General features: G+C 43.3%; 1 protein-coding gene across 9 annotated transcripts in view; it reads left to right on the forward strand.

The window, feature by feature from the left end:
- Window positions 1–19927, forward strand: part of CILK1 (ciliogenesis associated kinase 1) — a 56191-nt gene extending 36264 nt beyond the window's left edge. For 4 of the 9 annotated variants that reach the window (XM_054023031.1, XM_054023029.1, XM_054023032.1 and 1 more), the window contains 6 exons: window positions 1334–1648; window positions 2642–2832; window positions 4334–4485; window positions 6774–6902; window positions 12815–12928; window positions 15806–19927. In XM_054023031.1, coding sequence (XP_053879006.1) covers window positions 1334–1648; window positions 2642–2832; window positions 4334–4485; window positions 6774–6902; window positions 12815–12928; window positions 15806–15960 — 1056 coding nt within the window. In that variant the 3' untranslated portion in view covers window positions 15961–19927. Of the gene's footprint in view, window positions 1–1333; window positions 1649–2641; window positions 2833–4333; window positions 4486–6773; window positions 6903–9210; window positions 9309–12814; window positions 12929–15805 lie in introns of those variants that run through there. The other 5 variants (XM_054023033.1, XM_054023036.1, XM_054023035.1 and 2 more) reach the window with 5 other exon arrangements.
- Window positions 19928–21827: the final 1900 nt, after the last annotated feature.

The raw sequence follows: 21827 nt of genomic DNA on the forward strand, positions 1-21827 counted from the left end.
GATCAGTCCAAACAAGAAACAGAAATGTAATAACAGGATCTTTGGTCTAGAATACCAAGATATAACAAGGTCCAAAGGCTGGAAATTGCAGCCAGAGAAATTCAGGCTGGAAATAAGGTGTAAACTTTTAATGATGAGAGTAATTTAACTTTGGAACAATTTATGAAGGGTTGTAGTGGATTCTCAGTCACTGGCAATTTTTATATCACGATTAGATGTCTTTCTAAAAGATATGTGCTCTAGTTCAAACAGGAATTAATTCGGGGAAGTCCTATGGCCTGTGTTATTCAGGAGGCTTGACTAGATGATTATAAAACCTGAAAAGAGCTTTGTGATCAACCTATTAATTTAATCTTAGAAAGGGCTTGATTTTGCAAATCAGAAGGAGCTGAGGATGCTCAGCAGTTTGAATGATGGGCTTTAAATAATCATTATTGGGTTAATCCATTGACTTCAATGGCAGTTAAGGGAATTCAGTCTGTGCATGATAGGTCCCTACGTAATGAAACAAGCATTTGCTGGATAGACCCAACCTTAGGTCCGAGCTCCCAGGGAGTTCCGTGGGAGCAGGATTGGGTACTTATTTTGCATATAGTCTTTCAAAAATCTGTAGACTTAACTAATGCAGTTACAAAGTAAAATTGAGGGAGAGGGAAACTTGAAGGGAAGGACAAGCTAAACTGTTTTCAGATGATTTAGTATTAACAATTACAAGCAAATAGCACTTCCTGCGAAACAAATGAGACAAGATTGTAATGTGGTGGGGAATCTGTGAGGAAGAGAGATGTTGAAAACCTATTCTAGTTGGCAGAAGCTAGGGAGAAGACCACTATTGCACCCCCAGCAGCAACTACTTAATTACCTGTAAAGCGGAGCAAGATTGTCATAGCTACATGATGTATCTTTCAAGAATTCGGAATGCTGGTATCTCCCAGAATCAAATACAAGTTGGGCATGTGATTGAAAAAATCTGCTAGCACGCACTGACAAGTATTTGTTGATTACAGCTACACATTTAAGTCTTTAGTTTCTCTTACTTACTGTGCAGTGCCTGATCCTGACTGGGCCTTTGCACACTATTGCACTACAAAGTAAAGTAAACCTTTTTTTAAAACTACTTTTGCATTACATGGACAAGCTTTTGCATAGAGGTTAAGCTGTCATTAGAACTTACTCTAACCTGAAGCAGTAGGATGTGTTGTACAGAGTTCTATCTCGATATTCTAACACATGGGAAAGGGAAGAGGGTAAGGTAACATGGGAGCTGTCCCATATGACTAAGCTAAGTCAGCGACTCTGGCTTCCCCTGTAGAATACCTTTATTGTGTTTTAGGCACTTCGATATCCCTACTTCCAGGTTGGACACACACTGGGCACCTCTCTCTGCATTCAGGAACTGGGCAAGCAGCCGAAAGAACTCCATGATAAAGCAGCACTGCACCATGTTAAACCAGTCCCTCCTGCACAACCCCCTACAAAACCCCATGCCCATCTCTCATCTAGACCATTCCAGCAAAGCCAGTCTTCCCAGTACCTCATGTACCCATATAAAGCAGACTCCTTGGTGACTGACCACGGGACCCAGTTAAGAGAGGACGAGCCTGCTCAGGTGCTTCTGCCAGCACTTCGTAGTCAAGTTCCTCAGCAGGTGAGAAGGAATCTGGGATAACTGATAAACCTGCTGATGACTTTGTGCATTTTTCCTTAATTGGATTTTTTTTTTTTCTTTTTGGTACCTTAAACCAACACGGTTATCGTTGTACCTTTTAATAAAAAGGAGAGAAATGGGAATAAAGACTAGTTTGGCACTCTTCTCACGCTGGTGAAAAGTGAGAGCAGCTCCACTGAAGTTGGAGGAGTTTTTTGGTGTAAAACAAATAGTGGGCCCAATTCTCACTTACTCCAAGACCACTTTACAGTGTTCTGGCATTGTAAAATGGCCTTAAAGAGGATGGAACTGTCGCTTACTCGCTTCAAGCCATTTTACACTGCCAGAGTGATGTAGAGTGGTCTTGGTGTAAATGAGACTCAGGCCCAAGGTAGAAGAGAATTGGGTCCACGAGTATTGAAACTAAGAGCCAAGTCTTCAGCAGAACCTATATGTGACTTTCACCTTGTGCATATGCAGAATTGCACAAAGTTCAAACATGCATATGCACCTTAACAGCTGCAAGGACACAAGTGTCAGAATTTGCGCCTGCAAAATCTGTTAAGACAAGTAGGTTTTGCTGGCACAAATTTGAATGCGGCCCTGGCAGCTGAAGTGCAGGCACATGAACGTGCATGTAGTTTTGCACCCACAAGTGGAGTTGGGGACTGAAAATTCAACATAAGCTGATCACTTTTTGTAGCCTGTACAGTGAAAGAAGTATGGAAATTAGAGATGAAAGAGACTTAAGAGCTCCATTCTTCTGCCAGTGCAGGACTCGCCATCAAGGCAGGAGGAGATGCAGAAGATAGTATGAACACCTGTGTGTCACAGAGCAGGTCCTCGGTATATTAGTGGAGCTGGTGGGGATTTATGCTGTTACAGCAAGATCACCACTTGCTTTGTGAAGGAAAAACTGTGTTTTGATTTCCCTCCTCATAATTCCATAGCTCTGTATTGCAAATGTTTTGGTTTTCTTCTTCGTAATAACAGAAAATACCGGTTGGGACAGAGAACACGAATGGTGAACTTAAACCAAAGACTAGGCGAAGATGGGGACACATTACTAGAACAATGAAAGGTTCTGAAGAGTGGGATGACTTGGAAGACTTGGATTTTAGCTCTTCCCTCACCAGAACTGATCTGAAAAACAAGAGGCGACAGAGTGATGACGCTCTTTGTAGGTAAGTTGACATCTCCTCTTCTCACCCCAACCCAGCTAGGTATTTGCTTTCATTTCCTCCTACATCTCATCTTGCTCCTTAGCACTTTCTCCCTGGGCTGTCTCTGCCTAGCTATAGTGCCGGTAACTGATACTCTACGTTTGTACTCCATCTTGGTTCTTGACTCTTTGATTCTTCCATGCTGTCCCTTATGCTTAGAACAGCCTCTCTGATTTCTTACACTAGGGTCCCACCCTTCTATTCAATATTCTCTCTGACAGACATGCTTAGTTTGTGAAGTCTTTCAGTATCTTTCCCACTTCATGTTTGATCCATCTTAGTGTGTAACGTATTATGAGCATCTGAATTAGGCTTCCAGTTTCCTTGAATCAGGGTCAATGGGGAAAACTTAAGCTCCCTAAAGGCAGGTCTACATTTAAAGCACTACATTGGCACAGCTGCATCAATGTAGCTGTATCATTTAAGTGAAGATGCTCCTATACCAGAGACCCTCAAACTGTGGGGCATGCCCCACTATGGGGATGCAGAGGAACATTCAGGGGGCGCAGACCGCCCCCACAGGGGGCAGGGAGGTAGCGTCACCCAGCTCCGCTCCTGGCGCCGGCCCCTAACCACTGACCCTGCGCCTGCTGGCCAAGGCTCTGCTCCCACCCCCAGGTCTGTGGCCCCAGCCTCGGCCCCCTTACCTTGTCTGCTTCCCAGAGCTGTAGCCCGGCTCTGGGGAGGGAGGCACGGACAGGCGTAAGGGGGACACGAGGCAAAAAGTTTGGGGACTACTGTCCTACATTGACAGAAGAGCTTCTTCTATCAACATAGCGCTATCTACATGGGGGGGGGGGGGGGCGATTAACTGTCGCTCAGGGGTGCAGCTTTTTCACACCCCTGAGCGACGTAATTATACCGATTACAGGTCTGTAGTGTAGACGTACCTTAGGTCATGTCTACACTGCACACTAAGCCTGGGCTCTGACTCATGTTTGAGCCCAAGCCCCCGTCTGTACATATGTACACACACACACATCAGTCTGACATGGGTCAACAAGTACGCAGGACCTGGGTCCTAGGTCTCTGCTGGGGAGGAAGGAGAGGGTCAACCTGAGACCCACTGGGACTTTGGTCCAAGCCTTGTCATTCTGCAGTGCGGATGCATCTCATGCCACAGACCGAAGATCTGCATAGTGCAGTACAGACTTGTTAGTATGTCTGGGTGCTCTGCGTCCAGCTAGTGTAAGCCCAGGTTTACAAAACAGCATGAACACTGAAGGTCAGGCTTCAGAACACTGAGCCCACAAGCTTGGGTCTCATAAACCCAGGTTTACAATGCAGCATAAACATACCATCAGCAAAGTGCTTAAGGGTATGCAATGTCTTCCTTTATCCGTACAGCACCAAAACCATTTTCAACAAATAATTTGTGGAGGTGAGGTGAAAGGAACGCTCCGTTTGGATGACGTGTAAGCTTTGAGCTTGGGGCTAAGCATGGTGATTTCTCTTGGTACAGGTTTGAAAGCATTTTGGATCTGAAGCTTTCGGACAATCTAGGTTCTGGCAACAGTGCCCCTTCCCATGCGTCCTTTTCACGGCAGGACACACCCACCTTGCGAGTTTCTGCAGCCAAGCAGCATTACTTGAAACATTCTAGGTATTTACCTGGTTAGTAGGAAATATTTTCTTGACCTTTTAATGGAAATGGGAAATGGTAATGGATACTTTGGGCCTTATCTTTGACTCAGAGGAAGGGCTATTGCCTTTAAAGAAAACAGAATACTGGGGTGGGAAGAGGCTACCTTGTTAATGGAAAGAGGCTTACAACAAAGAGAGAAGGTTCTAGCATGCCAGAAACTGAGGTAAATTCTAGCATACCAGTGGGCAGGAAGGGATAAGGTGTCAGGAGCAGCTCTCCTGTGCACCAAGAGAAGTCAGGCTTGTGTGCTAAAGAGCTATTCTGCATATGCTAGGAAATGTGCCCAGTTGATAAGGCAGAGCCTGGCACATGTTCCCAAGAGTGGCTGATCTTCTGCATGGGAGGAGGAGCATACCCCCAAGCTGCCTAGTGAATATATAATACTAATACTTGCAGCAGTAAATGCTAGGTGATAGCAGGCTGGCATTAACTTTTCTGCTGCCCAGGGCAGGAGCTAAGTGCACCCTGCAGCGTATTAAAGCAGTCCAATGTGTGGAATCAAACCCTACTCTTACGCAGAGGAGTCACCTGCTTGTGTGTCTGCTCATCCTCAGTGTGGTGGCACCAGCAATGGGGCAGAATCCAAGTGTGTGTGCATGTGCACACGCACGATTCTCCTGAGGCATAGCCTTCACTTGGAACAAGATGCCCCTATTTGTGTCACTATAAGACTGGGTCCTCTCTTGTCCATTCATGTCACAAGGTTCAATCTAGGCAGTACTTAATTTTGTAATGAAAGAGGTGCCGGGGCTCAAGCAATTTTTTTACATTCATAACTGACACAGCAAGCCCAGAGGTGCTGAGGCAATGAACGGCCAAATCTAGAGGTGCCAGGGCTCAGCCCTGGCAGGACCTGGTACAAATTAAGCTTTGGTTCTAGGCACCTCGGGTGTGTGTTTGTGAGCATCCAGCAAGAAAATAAGCAGCTCATGATGTCCTGTTTTTACTGAATTTATTTTGACCGAGTTTCAGTGTGGAATTCCACAGTTACAAGATTTCAGCTATGTGCCTCTGGCGGAACACAGTGCAACAAGTAGAGAGATCAGCGTACCAGGTAGTCAGTGGGACTCCACATGAATGTTGGGGGCAAAGCTACTGTATTAGGTTTTGAACTGAGTAATTGATTTTTCAGTTTGGAGGCCAAACAAAAAAAAATTCAGTTTGTTTCAAACCACAACTGATTCAGTTTTTTCTCTCTCAGCAAAACTTGTTTGGGTTGAAATAGAATGTTTTGAATGTTGAGTTGGTAGGGCTTTATTTTTGACATGGAATGTCATTTCCGTTTTTATTCTAAACAAATCACTTCTACATTTCAGAAAATTTTGGCTTTGTGGTTGAAACTATTTGCCAAATTTAACCTGAATTTGTGAATTGTTTCGGTGTTCTAAAAAAAAAAAAAAAAAAAAAAAGCTGAAACTTTGTGCGGCTCTAATTTTTATGGTGGCAGACTGGGTCTTAATTATTTTTTTTCTTCCCTTAAATACAAATGTGCATGTAATTGTAAGATGAAGGTTACAATTTTGAACACTCAGTGTTTTAATGGTATTTTTTTGGATTACTAGTTAGGATGCTAGATGTAGATCTTAAAACTCAATCGGACCGAACCTTTTATCACAGAATTTATTGTATCATGCCCAAATGTGTATTAGGCACTCCACATAAAAAAAAAAAAAAAAAAAAAAAAAAAAATACAGGGACCCTGTCCCAAAGATCCTACAATGTGTGCACAACTCTCACTGACTTCAGTGTAAACTACACAGATAACAAAGTAGAATAGGGTATTGTGAAAACCTTAAATTGCCTTTCCTAATCTGAGTGCGTAAAATGGTAACCAGATGTTAGCATAAAATGCTGTATTTAATAAGAATTTACATTTATGTAGCATTGTTCATCCACCAGGATACCAAAGCACTCTAGATTCCCTTGTACAATTAGGACAAGTATGTAAATACCTGGATCCTTATTCTGACATGGACTCACTGACTTCAGTGGGACTCAGTACAGTAGCGAGGGCCTAAACAGGTGGTTATCTTTGCAGGAACAGGGCCCATGTAACATCAGTGATAAGCAACTGGTGTGAGAGGATAGGAAGTAACCCAAATATAGTAGATGCTGAATAGTAGAATGTGGAGAGATTTTTGGTTAAAGGTCACTGGGGCAAACACCTGCTCCATTTATTTGCAGGTGCGAAGCTGCATAATAATTGTGTATGACAAGGATTTCTTAATGGTTAATTGGCTCTCTCTTTTCCCAACAGGGATAAGCACAAGGAATAGCATAGTCTCCAGTTCAAGCAAGGATTCTATTATGTCTAATCCATGGCCCACTTCTAGTTTGCCTGGAAAAGCTTCAGGTGTGGGAGGAGGGGTCAATGGAACGAATTCAGGTAAGAAGTGGTATTCAGACATTCTAAGAGAACTGTGAATGAGGCAGGGTGAGACTTTTTGTAATGGCCTACCAGTTACTCCAATCCACTTTGGGTCTTAGGCTCTCAAAAGTCAAGTTGATCTATCCAATGTTTAGCTTGACTGACAGCTTGAAATCTAATCAATTTAATGACAGGTTTCCCTTGCCAGTTTTTGTGAAATCATTTTCTTATTTCCAATTTTTTCCCCTCTCCCTGTTGCCATACAAACAAGTAGCACAAATGGGGAGAGCTGACTGTATAGAAGAATGAATTAAACTGTACAAAGTGATGTCAAATACATGAAGTAATCAAACAATTTCTCAGTGATCCTCTTTTAGTATATTAGATGCTATTGAACAATTGTAGCTAAAAAAAAATCCAGAGGGAAGCAGGATTTTAAGTTGGTGCTTAGAGAGACAAGGTGGGTGAGGTAATATCTTTTATGGACCAACTTCTGTTGCCAAGAAAGACAAGCTTTCAAGCTTACACAGAGCTCTTCTTCGGGGCTGGGAAACGGTTAGGGTTTGTCTACACTGACAGCGCTGTAGCACTTTCTGAAGATGCCACCTATCCCAACGGGAGAGCTTCTCCCATCAGCGCAGGGACTCTACCTCCCCAAGAGCCAGTAGCTATGTTAACAGGAGAAGCCCTCCCGTAGACATACTGCTGTCTACACTGGGAGTTTGGTCGGTGTAAGTGCATTGCTCAGGAATGTGGATTTTCCACACCCCTGAGCAACTTAATTATGCCGACATGAAGTTTGTAGTGTAGACCAAGCCATAGCCCTGGTCTCCACTACAAACGTATGTCTGTATAACTCTCCCATCGTCATAGAGAGCCAGGGGCGGTGAGTTATGTGCCCGTGCTCCAGCAAATTCAGGGCACAGGAGCCTGACTCCACCAATGTTTGGGGCCGTTTCTCTCCCCTGGCCCCACCTGCCGCCCCCTGCGTCTCCCCCGGAGCATCCCCCACCTGTGCCCTAGGGGCAGCAGGCAGCTGCCCTGCCACTCAGCACTGTGCTCCCTCCCGGCCGTTGCCACCTAAAGGGAGCAACGCCAGCGGCAGGCTGAGGTGGGAGGCAGCTGCAGAGGGAGGAGGCGCACGCGTGATGGCAGCCCTTCTCCCCCCTGCCCCGTGGTACCCACCACAGGGGAGGTGAGGGGACTTCCTAGATCTGAGAGGGACCCAGCTCCTAGGAGCACATGCAGTGCCGGTGCTGGGTGAGTGTTCTGCTAGGGGGGCCCCTTCACCAGAGCTTGCTGCTGCCGGCAGGGAGAAGGCTGGGAGGACTGTGGAATCCTCCTCTGGCCCCAGCCCCGGGGCAGCCTGCCTTCAAACTCCTCATCCGCAGCCTTGCCCCACCCCAGAGCCTGCACCCCAGCCAGAGCCTTCACCCCCCTGCACCCAAGTCTCTCTGCCCCAGCTCTGAGCCCCCTTCTGCACCATGAACTCCCAAACCCCTCATCCCCAGCCAGAGCCCACTAACCACCCCCTCCTGCACCATGAACTCCTCATGCCCAGCCCCACCCCGCAGCCCTCACCCCAATCCTCTGCCCCAGTGCTGAGCCCCCTCCAACACTCCAAACCCCTCGGCCCCACCCCATTAATTTTGTTTTATGCACTAATATGGAGGTGATTTGTCACACATCACCTCCATATTGGTGCATATAAGATTCATTTCGCATGAGTGAGGAAAAATTAGAGGGAACACAGCCATATACTGTGAGTGCCCGAGGGGAAAAAAACACGCAACTTAAATTCGGCAGTCAGTTTAGGGTATGGTCGTGTTTAGCACAATACTTGATTATTTTATACTCTTTAAAGTATATAATTGGTTTTTAAGCATACAACAAAATATAATGTATTGAAGCAGGCGAGTGCTGCTTCTCACTTTCCACTTTTAATTACCCCTTGTAATCTTGTGGCACCAGCGCGCTGTCGCTTCATTTTATCCCAGCAACAGATTACTGGTCCTACGAATCAAGAATAATAATCAACAATGGATAAATGCTTAATAAAGTTACCCACAGAAAAAGAAAAGGATAATTCATCAAGTGATGGCCTGAGTTCGACACCCAGCTTGCAAACTAAAGTTTTATACAAAAAAAATGTGACAAATCTACAAGATAAGAAAAGGGGTTTTCAGCAATCTTGGCTATCAAGATTTACATGGTTGGAGTACAGTAGTGAATTAGACAGAGCTTTTTGCTCGGTCTGCAAAAACTGTTCTGAAAAGAAGGTCTTAATATTTTCTACGAAGGCCGAACCAATGTTTATTTCATCCAGATTTCAAGATGAGACACGCAATCCATGGTTTTACATCAAACGAAAAATCCTTCTGTCACAAGGAAGCAGTAATGAAGTATGCTGCTCTGCAATCACAGGTAAATGTTTCTGCACTAATGTCGGCCAGCTACAGAAAAGAATCACAATCCGCTAGGAATGCGCTGCACAACATTTTTACCAGTGTTCAATACCTAGGTCAACAAGGGGTAGCATTAAGTGGACATGAGAGTGATTCAAATTGGATGCCGCTCTTGTTGCTATGCAGTACAGATTCAGAGGAACTGAGACAGTGGCTTAGTTGCACAAAATACAAGTTGCTGTCACATGAGGTTATTAACGAAATAATTGAAATGATGGCGCTAAGACAAATTGTGCAAAAGATAAGGCTTCTAAGTTTTACGCCATCATAATGGATGAGAACCAATTTGTCAAGAAAAGAACAAGTAAGTTTTTCGTTAAGGTTCTTTTCTAGTGAAGACTGGGAGATTTATGAGGAGTTTGAGTTTTAGAAAACTGACACAATGGATGCTGCTTCTCTTTTCAAAATTGTGGAAGATGCGCTTATGTGATTTGCCCTTTTCTGATTGCCGGGGGCAGTGTTACGGCGGAGCCAGTAATGTGTCTGGTAAACTTGCTGTAGTCCAAGCCAAGAGTGGAATTTGTGCACTGTGCTGCACATTCCCTTAACCTTGCCACGCAGGATGCCCTGCATAATATTCCAGAATGTTGTAATATGTTTTTGATGGTGAAAGATCTCCGTGCCTTTAGGGAGTCAAAGTGTATGGCAGCATTCAGAGAGTTTCAGAGTGAAGGGGAGCCGTCTTTATGACCATTGTGCCTAACAAGATGGACACTAAGGCTAGGTCTACACTACCCGCCTGAATCGGCGGGTAGAAATCGACCTCTCGGGGATCGATTTATCGCGTCCCATCGGGACGCGACAATCTATCCCCAAATTGAAGCTCTTACTCCACCAGCGGAGGTGGGAGTAAGCGCCGTCGACGGGAAGCCGCAGAGGTCTATTTTGCCGTCATCCCTACAGTGGGGTAAGTCTGTGGCGATACATCGAATTCAGCTACGCTATTCGCGTAGCTGAATTTGCGTATTTTAAATCGACACCCCCCACCCCACCCCCGTAGTGTAGATGTAGCCTAAGGCTCAGCAGCATTAAATTACTGCTCAACAACTACGAGGCCATAATGAACTGCCTGGATGAATTTAGCTCAAAATGTAGTGGATTCTCGAAGCAACTTCAATCTTTTTCAACGTACTTTACACTGACAGTTCTTGTGAAATCCGTGGGTCCTGTAGAAGAAGCTAATGCAAAAATTCAAAGCCCAAGCGTGTCATTGACAAGCATTACGAAGAAAGTTGGCCTGTTGCAAGAGATATTGAGCGGGATGCACACCGACTCATCATACAGTCACTTCTGGGAAACAACAGTAGATAAAGCAAGAAATCTTTATTTAGATGAAATGTAACCCACAGAGATCAATGGAAGCCTTCCTCACACCTTCAGTGACCCCAAAAAGTATTTTCATCAAATACATGTTGGTATCATTGCAAGCATCAAAGCTGCCATTTAACAGAGGTTTTCAATGGAAAGCTTTACATTCACAATAAAATTGGATAAGCGTATAACTGATGCAGCAAATGGCTCGAAACAGGACATTGTCCCAATAAGTGAAGCTTTCCATGGTGACATTAACATCTCTTCATTTAGAAATGTTGAGTGATATTTGCAGATCGAGAAATTGCCAGCTTAATTTGGTGAGTGAAGTGAAGCAATTTCTGAAACAAAACGAAGGCTTGAGTGACATGTCAGAAGTTACAGTTCTTTTGAAATTATTCTACACAATTCCAACTACAACCTGCACCGCTGAGTGATCATTCAGTTGCCTGCACAGACTGAAAAATGATTTGCGAACGACAATGAGCCAAGAATGTCTAAATCACTTGGCGCATTACAAGTCTCCTGGATAACTTCATTTCAAGAATCAAACAATGACAGAGTGTTTGCTGCCTCCTGAAGAATATCACAAAAGAAGGGGCTACATTTTGTTTTAATTTTAGAAAGTATTTGCTTTTGAGGATTATTGATCCAAGAGTTCTTGGTTGTTTCTGTATTCAAAAGAGTATTAATAAAGTTGATAGTCTTAAATACATTTTTCTTATGATAGTGTTATTGTGCAATATAGGGAAACTGTTAAACGCTTTCTGTTTCCAATCCATTTTTACATTATTTTAAAACATATAATCTGCTTATAAAGCAGGTGTGGGGGGGGGGGGGCGGGACTTGAACCACTGTGGGCACCACCAAAAATTATACAAACCTGCCACCTCTGTAGGTAGCAACTTCTAAGTGCTAGAGTGGCACAGCTGCAGCGCTGTAAGTGTACACAAGCCCTCAGAGTATCACAGCTAAATACAAGCTGGAAGAGATTGAAATATGTGCCAACTACTTATGCTAAACAAGGGACTATTCAAGGAGAAGTGGCCAGTTAACACCCCTCCAGTCAGAGGTGAAAGAAGCCAGTGGGGAAGCTGTTAGAGGGTTATAGATTGTTGTAATAAGCAATAAATCCAGTGTCCCTTTTTAACAAAAACAAAAAATTAATGGTTTTATTTTTTTATTTTTCTTCAATCCCTGTTACTTGATTTTGTAGTAAATAATGAGGGAGTTCTTTACCTTTTTTTTTTTTAATTTAAACAATTACTATAAATTACCACTCTAAATGATAGTCCGTCACTAGCCAGGGAAAGAGAATGACTCTGCAGTTTGATAGACAGGGCACTCACCACAGTTCAAGTTCCTGCTCCAGTTACTATTTATAAAAAGTGGAATAGTTTCAAGAGGAGCCTGAAAAGGCCCCATACTAAACTATCCCATGGCCCACTGGCAAGGGCCCTCTCCTGCAATGGGAGAGAACCAGGTTCAAATCTTTTCTCCACATCAAGCAGAAGTGGGAATTGAAGCCAGGTGTCCCGCATCTGAGGTGAGTGCCCTAGGCCAAAGCTTATCCAGGAGCTGTCACCACAACAAATCCTCCGCCTGCTTGTGTCCGAACGCCTGAAAAAGTTGTTATATTACTGAAACATTAACACAGATTTTCTTTTTATACTTTGATTTGCTGAAAAATTACAAAACATGTTTCAGGTTGAAACACTTTTTTTTAATTATTCTTAAACAGCAAATCAAAAAATCTGTTCACCCAATTCTCTTTTGGGACACATTCCTGCTCCCCAAGCAGTGGTAGCTAGCTGTGTCTATGCTGGCGGTTAGGTCGGTATAGGTGTGGCGCTTAGCCTGTAGTTGTGTCAACCTCACTGCCAAGTGCAGACCCGGGCTTACTTTCATGCAGTGTGATGGTGCCAGCCTTCCAGATAAGTACGTAACAGGCCAGATCCGCAGCTGGTGTGAATCAGCATAGCTCCATTAACTGACTTACACCAGGTAAAAATTTGGTCCAGTCTTCAGTGTGCCCCACCAATGCACCATCTATAAAATACCTTGACAATATCTGCAGGAAGGTGGGGTGGAAGTGTGTGTGCGTTCCATTGCACACTGATTTAAGTGTTTCTCATCATTTACAAATTCTTTCAGGGCACTCAGGATCGAGCAGGTTGACGGGTGGTTATATCCCTTCATTTCTGAAAAAGGAACTAGGCTCTGCTGGGCAGAGGGTTCAGTTAGCACCAATGGCAGATCCATCTTCTAGTAAGTGTAACTCTGAGCTTGGCTGTTTACTCGTTAGGGCAATAATGCTGTCTGTTGATAAACTGTATAGTTAAAATTGCTTGACCACATTTTATTTCGTTATGGAATATACTCAAGAGACCAAATAACTAATGTCAGTCAGGTTTATTAATATGATACAGGAGACAGGTTCTCTATGATACCAGTCTCCAAAGAGCAGTCCTGTGCAGCGACATTACATTCACCTTACATACAGCTCCTCAAAATTGCATTCCGAAAGCCATCTTCTTATACTGTGCTTGTTTACCAATAAAAAGGTACTACATATGTCACCTGAAACTAGATTCAATTAATCAGCTTTTTAACCTTGTTTCTGGTACCATGATGTACCCTTTTATCTTTTATTCTGAACCCACACATTCCAGGTCAGGATGCACCCTTATCTTTGTTCTGGGTGCATGCATTCCAGGTACAAAGGGGTGTGAAGACACCTCCTAGGCCTGTACCAAGATAAATAGGTCTGAGGGTAACTCCCTTTCTGTGGCTATGAGGAAACAATTATATGTCCTGATACTGTCAGTTTTCCTATCTACTTAAGCCAAAGCTTACCTCAGCTAATGCAAGGTGTTATGGGATACTTAGCATAAGTGAACAGGATTGTGATCTAGGCCAGTTTAGGCTAGATCACTGTTACAATATTTGTGCTTAATGTATACTAATATATGGTGAGGATAATGCATATTATGATACATGGTTAGGGGGCTGGAGCACATGACTTATGAGGAGAGGCTGAGGGAACTGGGATTGTTTAGTCTGCAGAAGAGAAGAATGAGGGGGGGTGGGGGGATTTGATAGCAGCCTTCAACTACCTGAAAGGGGGTTCCAAAGAGGATGGAGCTAGGCTGTTCTCAGTGGTGGCAGATGACAGAACGAGGAGTAATGGTCTCAAGTTGCAGTGGGGGAGGTTTAGGTTGGATATCTAGAAAAACTTTTTCACTAGGAGGGTGGTGAAGCACTGGAATGGGTTGCCTAGGGAGGTAGTGGAATCTCCTCCTTAAAGGTTTTTAAGGTCAGGCTTGATGATCCTGGCTAGGATGATTTCGTTGGGATTGGTCCTGCTTTGATCAGGGGGTTAGACTAGATGACCTCCTGAGGTCCCTTCCAACCCTGATAATCTATGATGCATGCTAGCCATCATATTAGTCAACTAGTGTCTGTAGTTACTGTCTGTAGCTGCTGTAATACTCAGTTTTTATATTTGACTGAGTTGTAAAGAAGTGAGTCACTAGAACTATAGGTCCTGATCTTGCAACACTTACTTCTGTTACAAGGGTTGCAGGATTAAGTCTAGTCTGACTTCTTTAAACGGTTATAAAACATCAGTTTTACCAATTAAACAAACATATAGCCTGTACTCCACAACACAGCCTTCCCAGAATGCACAGCTATTACCACCACCAAGGGTGGGTGTGACGGTGCACATCACTCACCACTGCTATGTCTCCCCAGGCCACGTCTCGATAGCCCCAGCACCTTCTTCACCCTTCATCAGGGCCTGCAATTACTCAGTCTCAGCAACCAGCCAGGAGCTCCTCTTGCTCCTCCAGTACCTCCCAGCAGTTGCTTTGTCCAACATGCCACAGGTCTCTCTACCTGCTAGAGACACAGACTTCACCCCTTGAGCTCCAGGCAGAGGCTGACACTGCTCTGCCCTATGGCCTTTTTAATATGGGGCTGCTGGGCCCAGATTGGCTGCTCCCTGTGCAGCCTCCCTAGGCTGCTTTTAACCCCTTCTCTGCCAGTGTGGATCAACGCCCCATCACAGTGGGATTTTCAGAAGCACCTTAGTGATTTAGGAGCACAAGTCTCAAAAACCCCACACTAAATTGTCTATTCATTATAGAAAATTGAATTTATTTTTCGCTTGAGTAAGGACAGAGTAAACACTGGGACACAGATTCACATTCTGCTCCATCCCTCCTGTACCCCTTTTGGCAACGCAAACGGGCTGGAGAATAACCAGATCTCCTCAGCTTGGGATTCCCTTGTCATGGGGACTCTACTGATGGCACAAAACCTGAGTAATCCACTCCTATACCACCCCTCCATTGCAGCCTCCAGTGAAAGGTCTACTCCAGTTATTCTCTGCTAGCAGGTAGCCCTTTGTGGTCATATCTAGTGAGGATATTTTAGGGCAGCATTGAGGCTGCTCTAAAGTATGCTGGGGTGAGGCATAGAACTGGCCCCAAAATCAGCAAGCTGCAAATGGGTTCCTTTGCAACCCATCTCTTGCTGTATCCAGCAGATACCAGGCACAGTAGAGAATCTGGCCTGAGTAGGGATCTTGGCTAATGTCTCACGGTATTATTATTTCACATATCCTGATTTTTTACTTTATTTTTTTAAATACAAATTGGCTCTAAAGTTGCAGCTTCTAACAGAGAGAGTTTCCAGGGGCTTTTTAAAGGAGCAATTCCTCCAGTTGAGCCAGTCTGTAACAGGGCCTCCTTTGCTCCTGCCTCTGCTGTGTTCCAAAAACCACTCAGAGACCTTCTGGCTCAGCAGTCACCAATGCAGTTTATTTACAGTTTATTATTTATTTAATCCCACCACCTTCTCACCACATACAGCTTGCAGGTTTCAGCCAGGAGGAAAGAGTTACCCCTGTCCTTCCACTCTCTGCCTCCGCCCCTCCGGGCCTGTATATAGCCATGGCTAATTTGGTTGGCAACTGTTTTCCCCTTTGCCAATCAGACACAGGTTTCTCTAGCCAGCTCCAGTTTACCTCCCTGGATTGGGGCTGGTGTGGCAGAGGCCAGACTCAGGGGTTCCAGCCCAGCACCCTGTCATACAGTCACTGAAACTTTATCTAATGGCTTTTCTTCTTCTCGTTTGTAGATTACGCCTCTCTGAAGTCTGTCAGATCTCATATTGGGCGGCCATCATTTAATACACCTTCAAAAAGCACACCAGCATTAATGCCGCGTCCACCGCCAATTCAGCCAATCCATGGACGCACTGACTGGTCTTCAAAGTATGGAGCTCACCGGTGACTTGCAGAAAGCACTTTCTGTTGAAGCAGTGCACATTTCTCATGAAATGGTGACCAATGCTAAACCATTTGCCATGACTTTGTAAGCCTGAGATTTTAAAGAAACCCTATCTTCTTTGAGCAAGACATTTCAAGACTTTTTTAGTTTTATTTGTATTGATTTGAATGCAGTCATATACCTTTTTGTATAAAATTGTTTTGTTATATGATAGGGTCCAATTATTTTCTTAAAACCAATACATTTTGTATATATGGCTTGATGTTTTTGGCATTTTATACGATAAACTTTGTAATGAACTTGATAAAAATTTAATATTTCCTTTGTCAGGTCCAAATATTTTATACAAGTAAATAAAACGTAGCAGACTGAGGCAGTATTGCAAAGGAGATGTAATTGTGAGAAAGAGGCATTCACCAAATATTGTTTTGTGATCGTTACGCTCTGAATGGGATGTATGAGGCAAGGTGGTCAATCATACTGAATAACCCAGCCTTATTTTAGTGCCATGCTGCACCAGCTGGATGTGATTGTCAGTCTTTCACCTGCTTTGGGCTGTAAGACTAAGGACCTGAACTTGCTCTCCTTGAGGTCAATGGCAGGTGGATTGGGCCCTAAATCAATCACAGGCTTATTGAAGGGTGTTTTTTAGCTTTGGCTGGTGTTTGTAAATTTGTCTTCACACTGTTTGTGCTGCCTGTCAGTTTTTCAGTTCTGGGGCTGATCCTGCAATCCCAAGGCCAAATTCCCGCTAACCACACTGTGAGTTTGGCCTGAATGAGACCAGCAGGATCAGGCTGCTAGTTTGACTACATTCCGCCTGTTTTTAATGCGATCTCCATTCAATAAGTATTCTGTGGGTTTTGCTCATCTGTCCCGAAGTGCCACTTCAGACTTAACTGTCTTTCAGAGTGAAAATAAAACATGCTGCATAGGGGGCTGCTCCTATTAGTCAATTATAACGTTCCTAAAGACTTCCACGAAGCAAAGTCAGGCCCTGTTTTTGTAGGGCAAGTAGGAGCTGGAGAAATATTTGAGGCAATATCGAATATGACAAAGCTGGTTCACAGGCAGACTAACATAGTATTAGTGAAAAGAACAGGAGTACTTGTGGCACCTTAGAGACTAACAAGTTTATTAGAGCATAAGCTTTCGTGGGCTACAGCCCACTTCTTTGGATGCATATAGAGTGGAACACACACACACACACAGTATGAACAGGTGGGAGTTGTCTTACCAACTCTGAGAGGCCAATCAGAGTTGGTAAGACAACTCCCACCTGTTCATGCTCTCTGTATGTGTGTATATATATCTCCTCAATATATGTTCCACTCTATATGTATCCGAAGAAGTGGGCTGTAGTCCACGAAAGCTTATGCTCTAATAAACTTGTTAGTCTCTAAGGTGCCACAAGTACTCCTGTTCTTCTTTTTGCGGATACAGACTAACACGGCTGCAACTCTGAAACATAGTATTAGTGATGCACCAGCAGCAAAGTTTAAGAAACTATATATGCAGCTGATTTAATTTCTATTGCTTTGTTTTCCAGCCTGATTCCCTTAATGTATCCAGATGCAGTTTCCCTAAACAAGTAAACTTCAATCAACAGTTACAGTGCTGATTTAGCTCACCTTCCCATATTGTAAAATATAATCAGTTTCCATAAATGAGGTCTTATTGGTTATTTTGTTTATAGTAAGCATTTAGGATCAAATTCTGGTCCCAGTGATGTCCATAGCGAAATCTCAATTGATTTCATTGAGACCAGGATTTGACTTGTGGAGGAAGGAAAAAGTAACATGGTAGAGAAGTTACAAGGGTTACTGACCAAGGAAAGGAGCCAAATAGCACAGATACAAAACTGAGTGGGATTGTTCTCTCCATTCTAAATGCTTAGCTTATCAAAGTGCACTGGAAAAGGCCACCTCCCCTTTCTAGCAAAAATGTGCAAAAAGGAGGGGAAAAAAAAAAATCTGTGTATTTCACTACACAGAAAACCCTCCCTGATCTCTCGGGGATAAGGGCTTAGGAATGGCCTCGCATTCATATGGAGTCTGATAATCCACAGGCAGGCCTGGGCCCAACCCCAGCATATCCATGCAGAGTACCTCTTTCTTTGCACCCTTTCCAAGACCCTCTTCCCTTGAGCTAGCCTAGGGGCTAAATTGCTCTTGGGCTTCCCCAATCTACCTGCACGCTGCCTCCTCTTCCAAAGGGCAGAAGCTGGATTGGAAGGTAATTCTGTGGCCTAATTTCTGCTGGACTTCCCTACAAAAACCACTTCATTTTGGGTGGAGAGTGTACCCTAGAGCAATTTCTCTGCTGGTCCCCTTCTGAAATCATCAGAGCATCAAATATGATTTACTCATGTGTCGAGAGAGAGCGCAGCTGCTGACTCCGCTGTAGGAGAGAGCATGATGGATAGTGGCCAGTGCCTTTGTTCTGTGCACTGTGACCACGTGGGCAGCATATGCTGCTCTCCACACAATGCAATGAGGGAGCAAAATGGTCTGCATTATTTAAAAATTAATATGTACGTAGGACCTTCACAGAACCGCATCGTGGCTCTCTAACCTGCACCACCCAGGCTTTGTTACCAGTTAACTAACACACACTCATTTCAAACCTATAGGTACTTACTAACAGAGCTGTGATGTTGGTATACACACAAGGAAGTAAAACGGAGCCATTTTGAATTATGCAGCACTAGATGCATGTACTTGGGAGGTGGGATGGGGTGGGGTGGGAGGAGAAGTGTTTGCCAAGTGGAAAAGGACAAAATTGTATATTTACATTTCTTAAAACCATATAGAATAAGAACTGACTGTTTCCTCTCTGGAAATCAAAATCTGCATTTATATTTAGAGATTTTTTTAATTTATTTATAATGAATGAACTGACACTAACGAGAGAGATGTTTGGACCTATACAAATATCTAACTAGCTATTTGTAAATAGTCTATTCTGCTGTGACTATATGCCCCTAATTCTCACTAATGGTTGTAGTTCCTATCATTGTCAGAATAGAGTACTTAGAGCCCAATCCTGCAATGCTTACTCAGGCAAGCAAGTAATTTGTCTGAGTAAAAGGTTCAGAATCATGGCTAGTCCTGCAAAGGGATCCACAAGAAGGGTCATAAGGTTACTCGGTGCAGGAATAAGGATCTGCATTCAAACCCCTTTGCAAATGTGGGACCTTTATTTGTCAAACCTAAACAGCTCACATTCAAAAATTGTCTACTCAAGTTTTAAATTAAACAGATTTATTTTATAGATTTATAGATTCACTCAGTAGCAAGTGTATCATGGGCACAATCTTGTAATCTTTACTCCGGCAAACTCACACTGAGCTGAATGAGAGGGTTTTTTTTTTGGTTGGTTGGTTTTTTTTTTTGCTTGAATAAGGACTGCAGGTTGGGCTATATCTTGTTTGTTTGTTTTTTGTTTTGTTTTTTAATGTTTTCTCTGATTTGTGCCATTTAGATGGAAAAAAGTAGAGGCTGTATATTACATTGAAAACCTGACCAAAAGCAATATATTTGTAAGAACACATATCACATACAAAATATTACCTATCTCTTAGCAGGTTCTGCAGCATTTTTATGCTAAGTATATGATTTTGATTTTTAGAATTATTTTACAATTTACAGTGTCTCATACTCATGTGTAATAATATGACCTTCATATGAAGGAGTCAGACCTTGGGTGGCATATTAATCTGTATTATCTTGATTTTCTTAAGTTATGTGCAGATAAATAAAATGAACTTAGTACTGAAACCCTCCCCACACTGTTTACAGATTCATTAAAAATGCTTTAGTGGAAGTACATACTATAAAATGGGGAGAAAATATTTATTGAAAGAAATGAAAACCCAGAAGATTGTGTGTGGTGGGGGTGGATGTTTAAACTGTTTAATTCCTTCTGTGTAAAGAGCCTCCTGCCCAGAATAAAGTTACTCTTGAAGAGATGTTGACTTAAGTGTTATGTTTTTCATTCAGATGCTAATATCTAGGGATTGTTAATTATATTTTTAAATAATTAACTAATCCCTTTTTGAATTTTGCATTAAAAATTTTGCTTCTACCAAAGATCTTCTTGCCTGCAAGTTCTGGGTTATGATCTTCATCCAAATATGTGACATTTTCCCTTACAGTTAAACACTGGGATCCTCTCCATTAAAGCCAACAGGTGACAGGTGTTGGAGAGTTAGAGATTGATGGCTGGGCCAAAACTCAGTGGCTCTGCAACCCCAACCACCCAGCAGCAATGCCCAAAGTATGGAGCTGGGCTCAGGAGCCACTGCTGTGGCTTGTGTGGTGGATAGGCTTGCTCTCCCACCCCCTGGCCTCCTTGAGCATGTGGCATGAGACTTGGCCTTAAAACCATTCAAAGACTGAAGCTGGTACAGAATCCTTATTAAATGAGGTATACCATTAGCAGTATATGGTACCAGTGCTCCTGCCTAGATAATTTCTAAGATGTTCATCATGATTTATAAAGCTCTAAATGGCCCAAGACCTGCCTATATGAGATCACCTGTGATATGCTGCCACAGCTGTGGTCAGTGGAGATGCTCCAATTGGATCTGCCTTCTTTTAAAAGCAAAGGAGATTGTTGATGGGGGATACTCTAAAAGCCACAGGTTGCTGGAACTTACTTCCCACCTCAGTCCACCCTTTGGTTCACAGCCGGAATCTACTTTCCTTCTAGGTATGGTGCCAAAGCCATGTAGTTGAGAGAGATTGTGAGGAAGATTGAAAGACTTGTTCCTGGGAGAGAGGAAAAAGGGCTTTTCTGGTTTTGAGTTGCTCAGTGTTAATGTTGAGTATTCAATGCTGCTGGTGGTCATTGTTACTGCAAGTTTGGATACTTTTTAGGACATCTAGAACTATTTGACTTCCCTGCCCCCCCCTTTTTTTAAATGTTTACATCTAAAATTGCCTAAGGCAAAATATTTTTAATAATGCAAAATCTTGTTTTGCAGTATGGTGAAATAAAACATCCTAGAAATATTTTACTAATAGAGATTATTACTGTTCCATCTGGGGAAAAAATACATCAGCAGAATGTTAAGGTGTCCTGATTAAACACTCAAGCCAGGACATGACACACAAAGTTGCCTATATACTTTTAACAACCCCTATCTTCATATGCATTTTAAACAGCCATCTATAGAACTACAAGGCAAATGAAGGTAACCTACATGTCAGACTTTCACTATTTCTCTATGCTATATTATTTCATCTGTATTTCTGTTATTACGGTACCTCATGCTTTTTGTGTGATTTGGGGGGGGGGGGGGGGGGAATCACAATTTCTGCCTCAGCTCCCCCTATTACTATAGAAAAGATCTGCTTTTTTTAATTGTAGCAGTACCGTAATACACCTAAAAGCCAGTCCTGATTGTGCAGAAACATAACATTAAAATTTCCTGTTTAGGAATAGAAGAAAAAGAAAGGCAGACTGCCACATGCAGCGCCTCACTTGGATGTGTCTGGAGTCTTGGAAGCTTGACTACCCTACGTTCTCCTACAAATGGACCTTGAGCTTGTTTGGAGGTTCTAGCAGGGGAGCGCAGCTACCGTAAACCCTTGACCGAAGAACGGTACTCCTCTATCTGGGAGGTCGTCCTCTTCGACCGAGCGCGCAGCTTCGGGAGGGACGCACATGGAGCGGTGAGGGAGGAAGGGGACACCCGCCTAGCCAGCCAGATCAGCCGAATCAACCCTGGCGATCAATGGGGTGACAGATGTCGCAGCCAGATCGCCCTCACATCCAAAGCAGACTGGGGCTAGCTCACTATATAAAGCTTGGTCTACACGGAGGTTTGACAGTTAGGGTGAATAGCTAGTTAGTGTTTACGGGAC

Source organism: Malaclemys terrapin, chromosome 3 (assembly GCF_027887155.1).
Source record: "Malaclemys terrapin pileata isolate rMalTer1 chromosome 3, rMalTer1.hap1, whole genome shotgun sequence".
NCBI classification, from domain to species: Eukaryota; Metazoa; Chordata; order Testudines; family Emydidae; genus Malaclemys; species Malaclemys terrapin.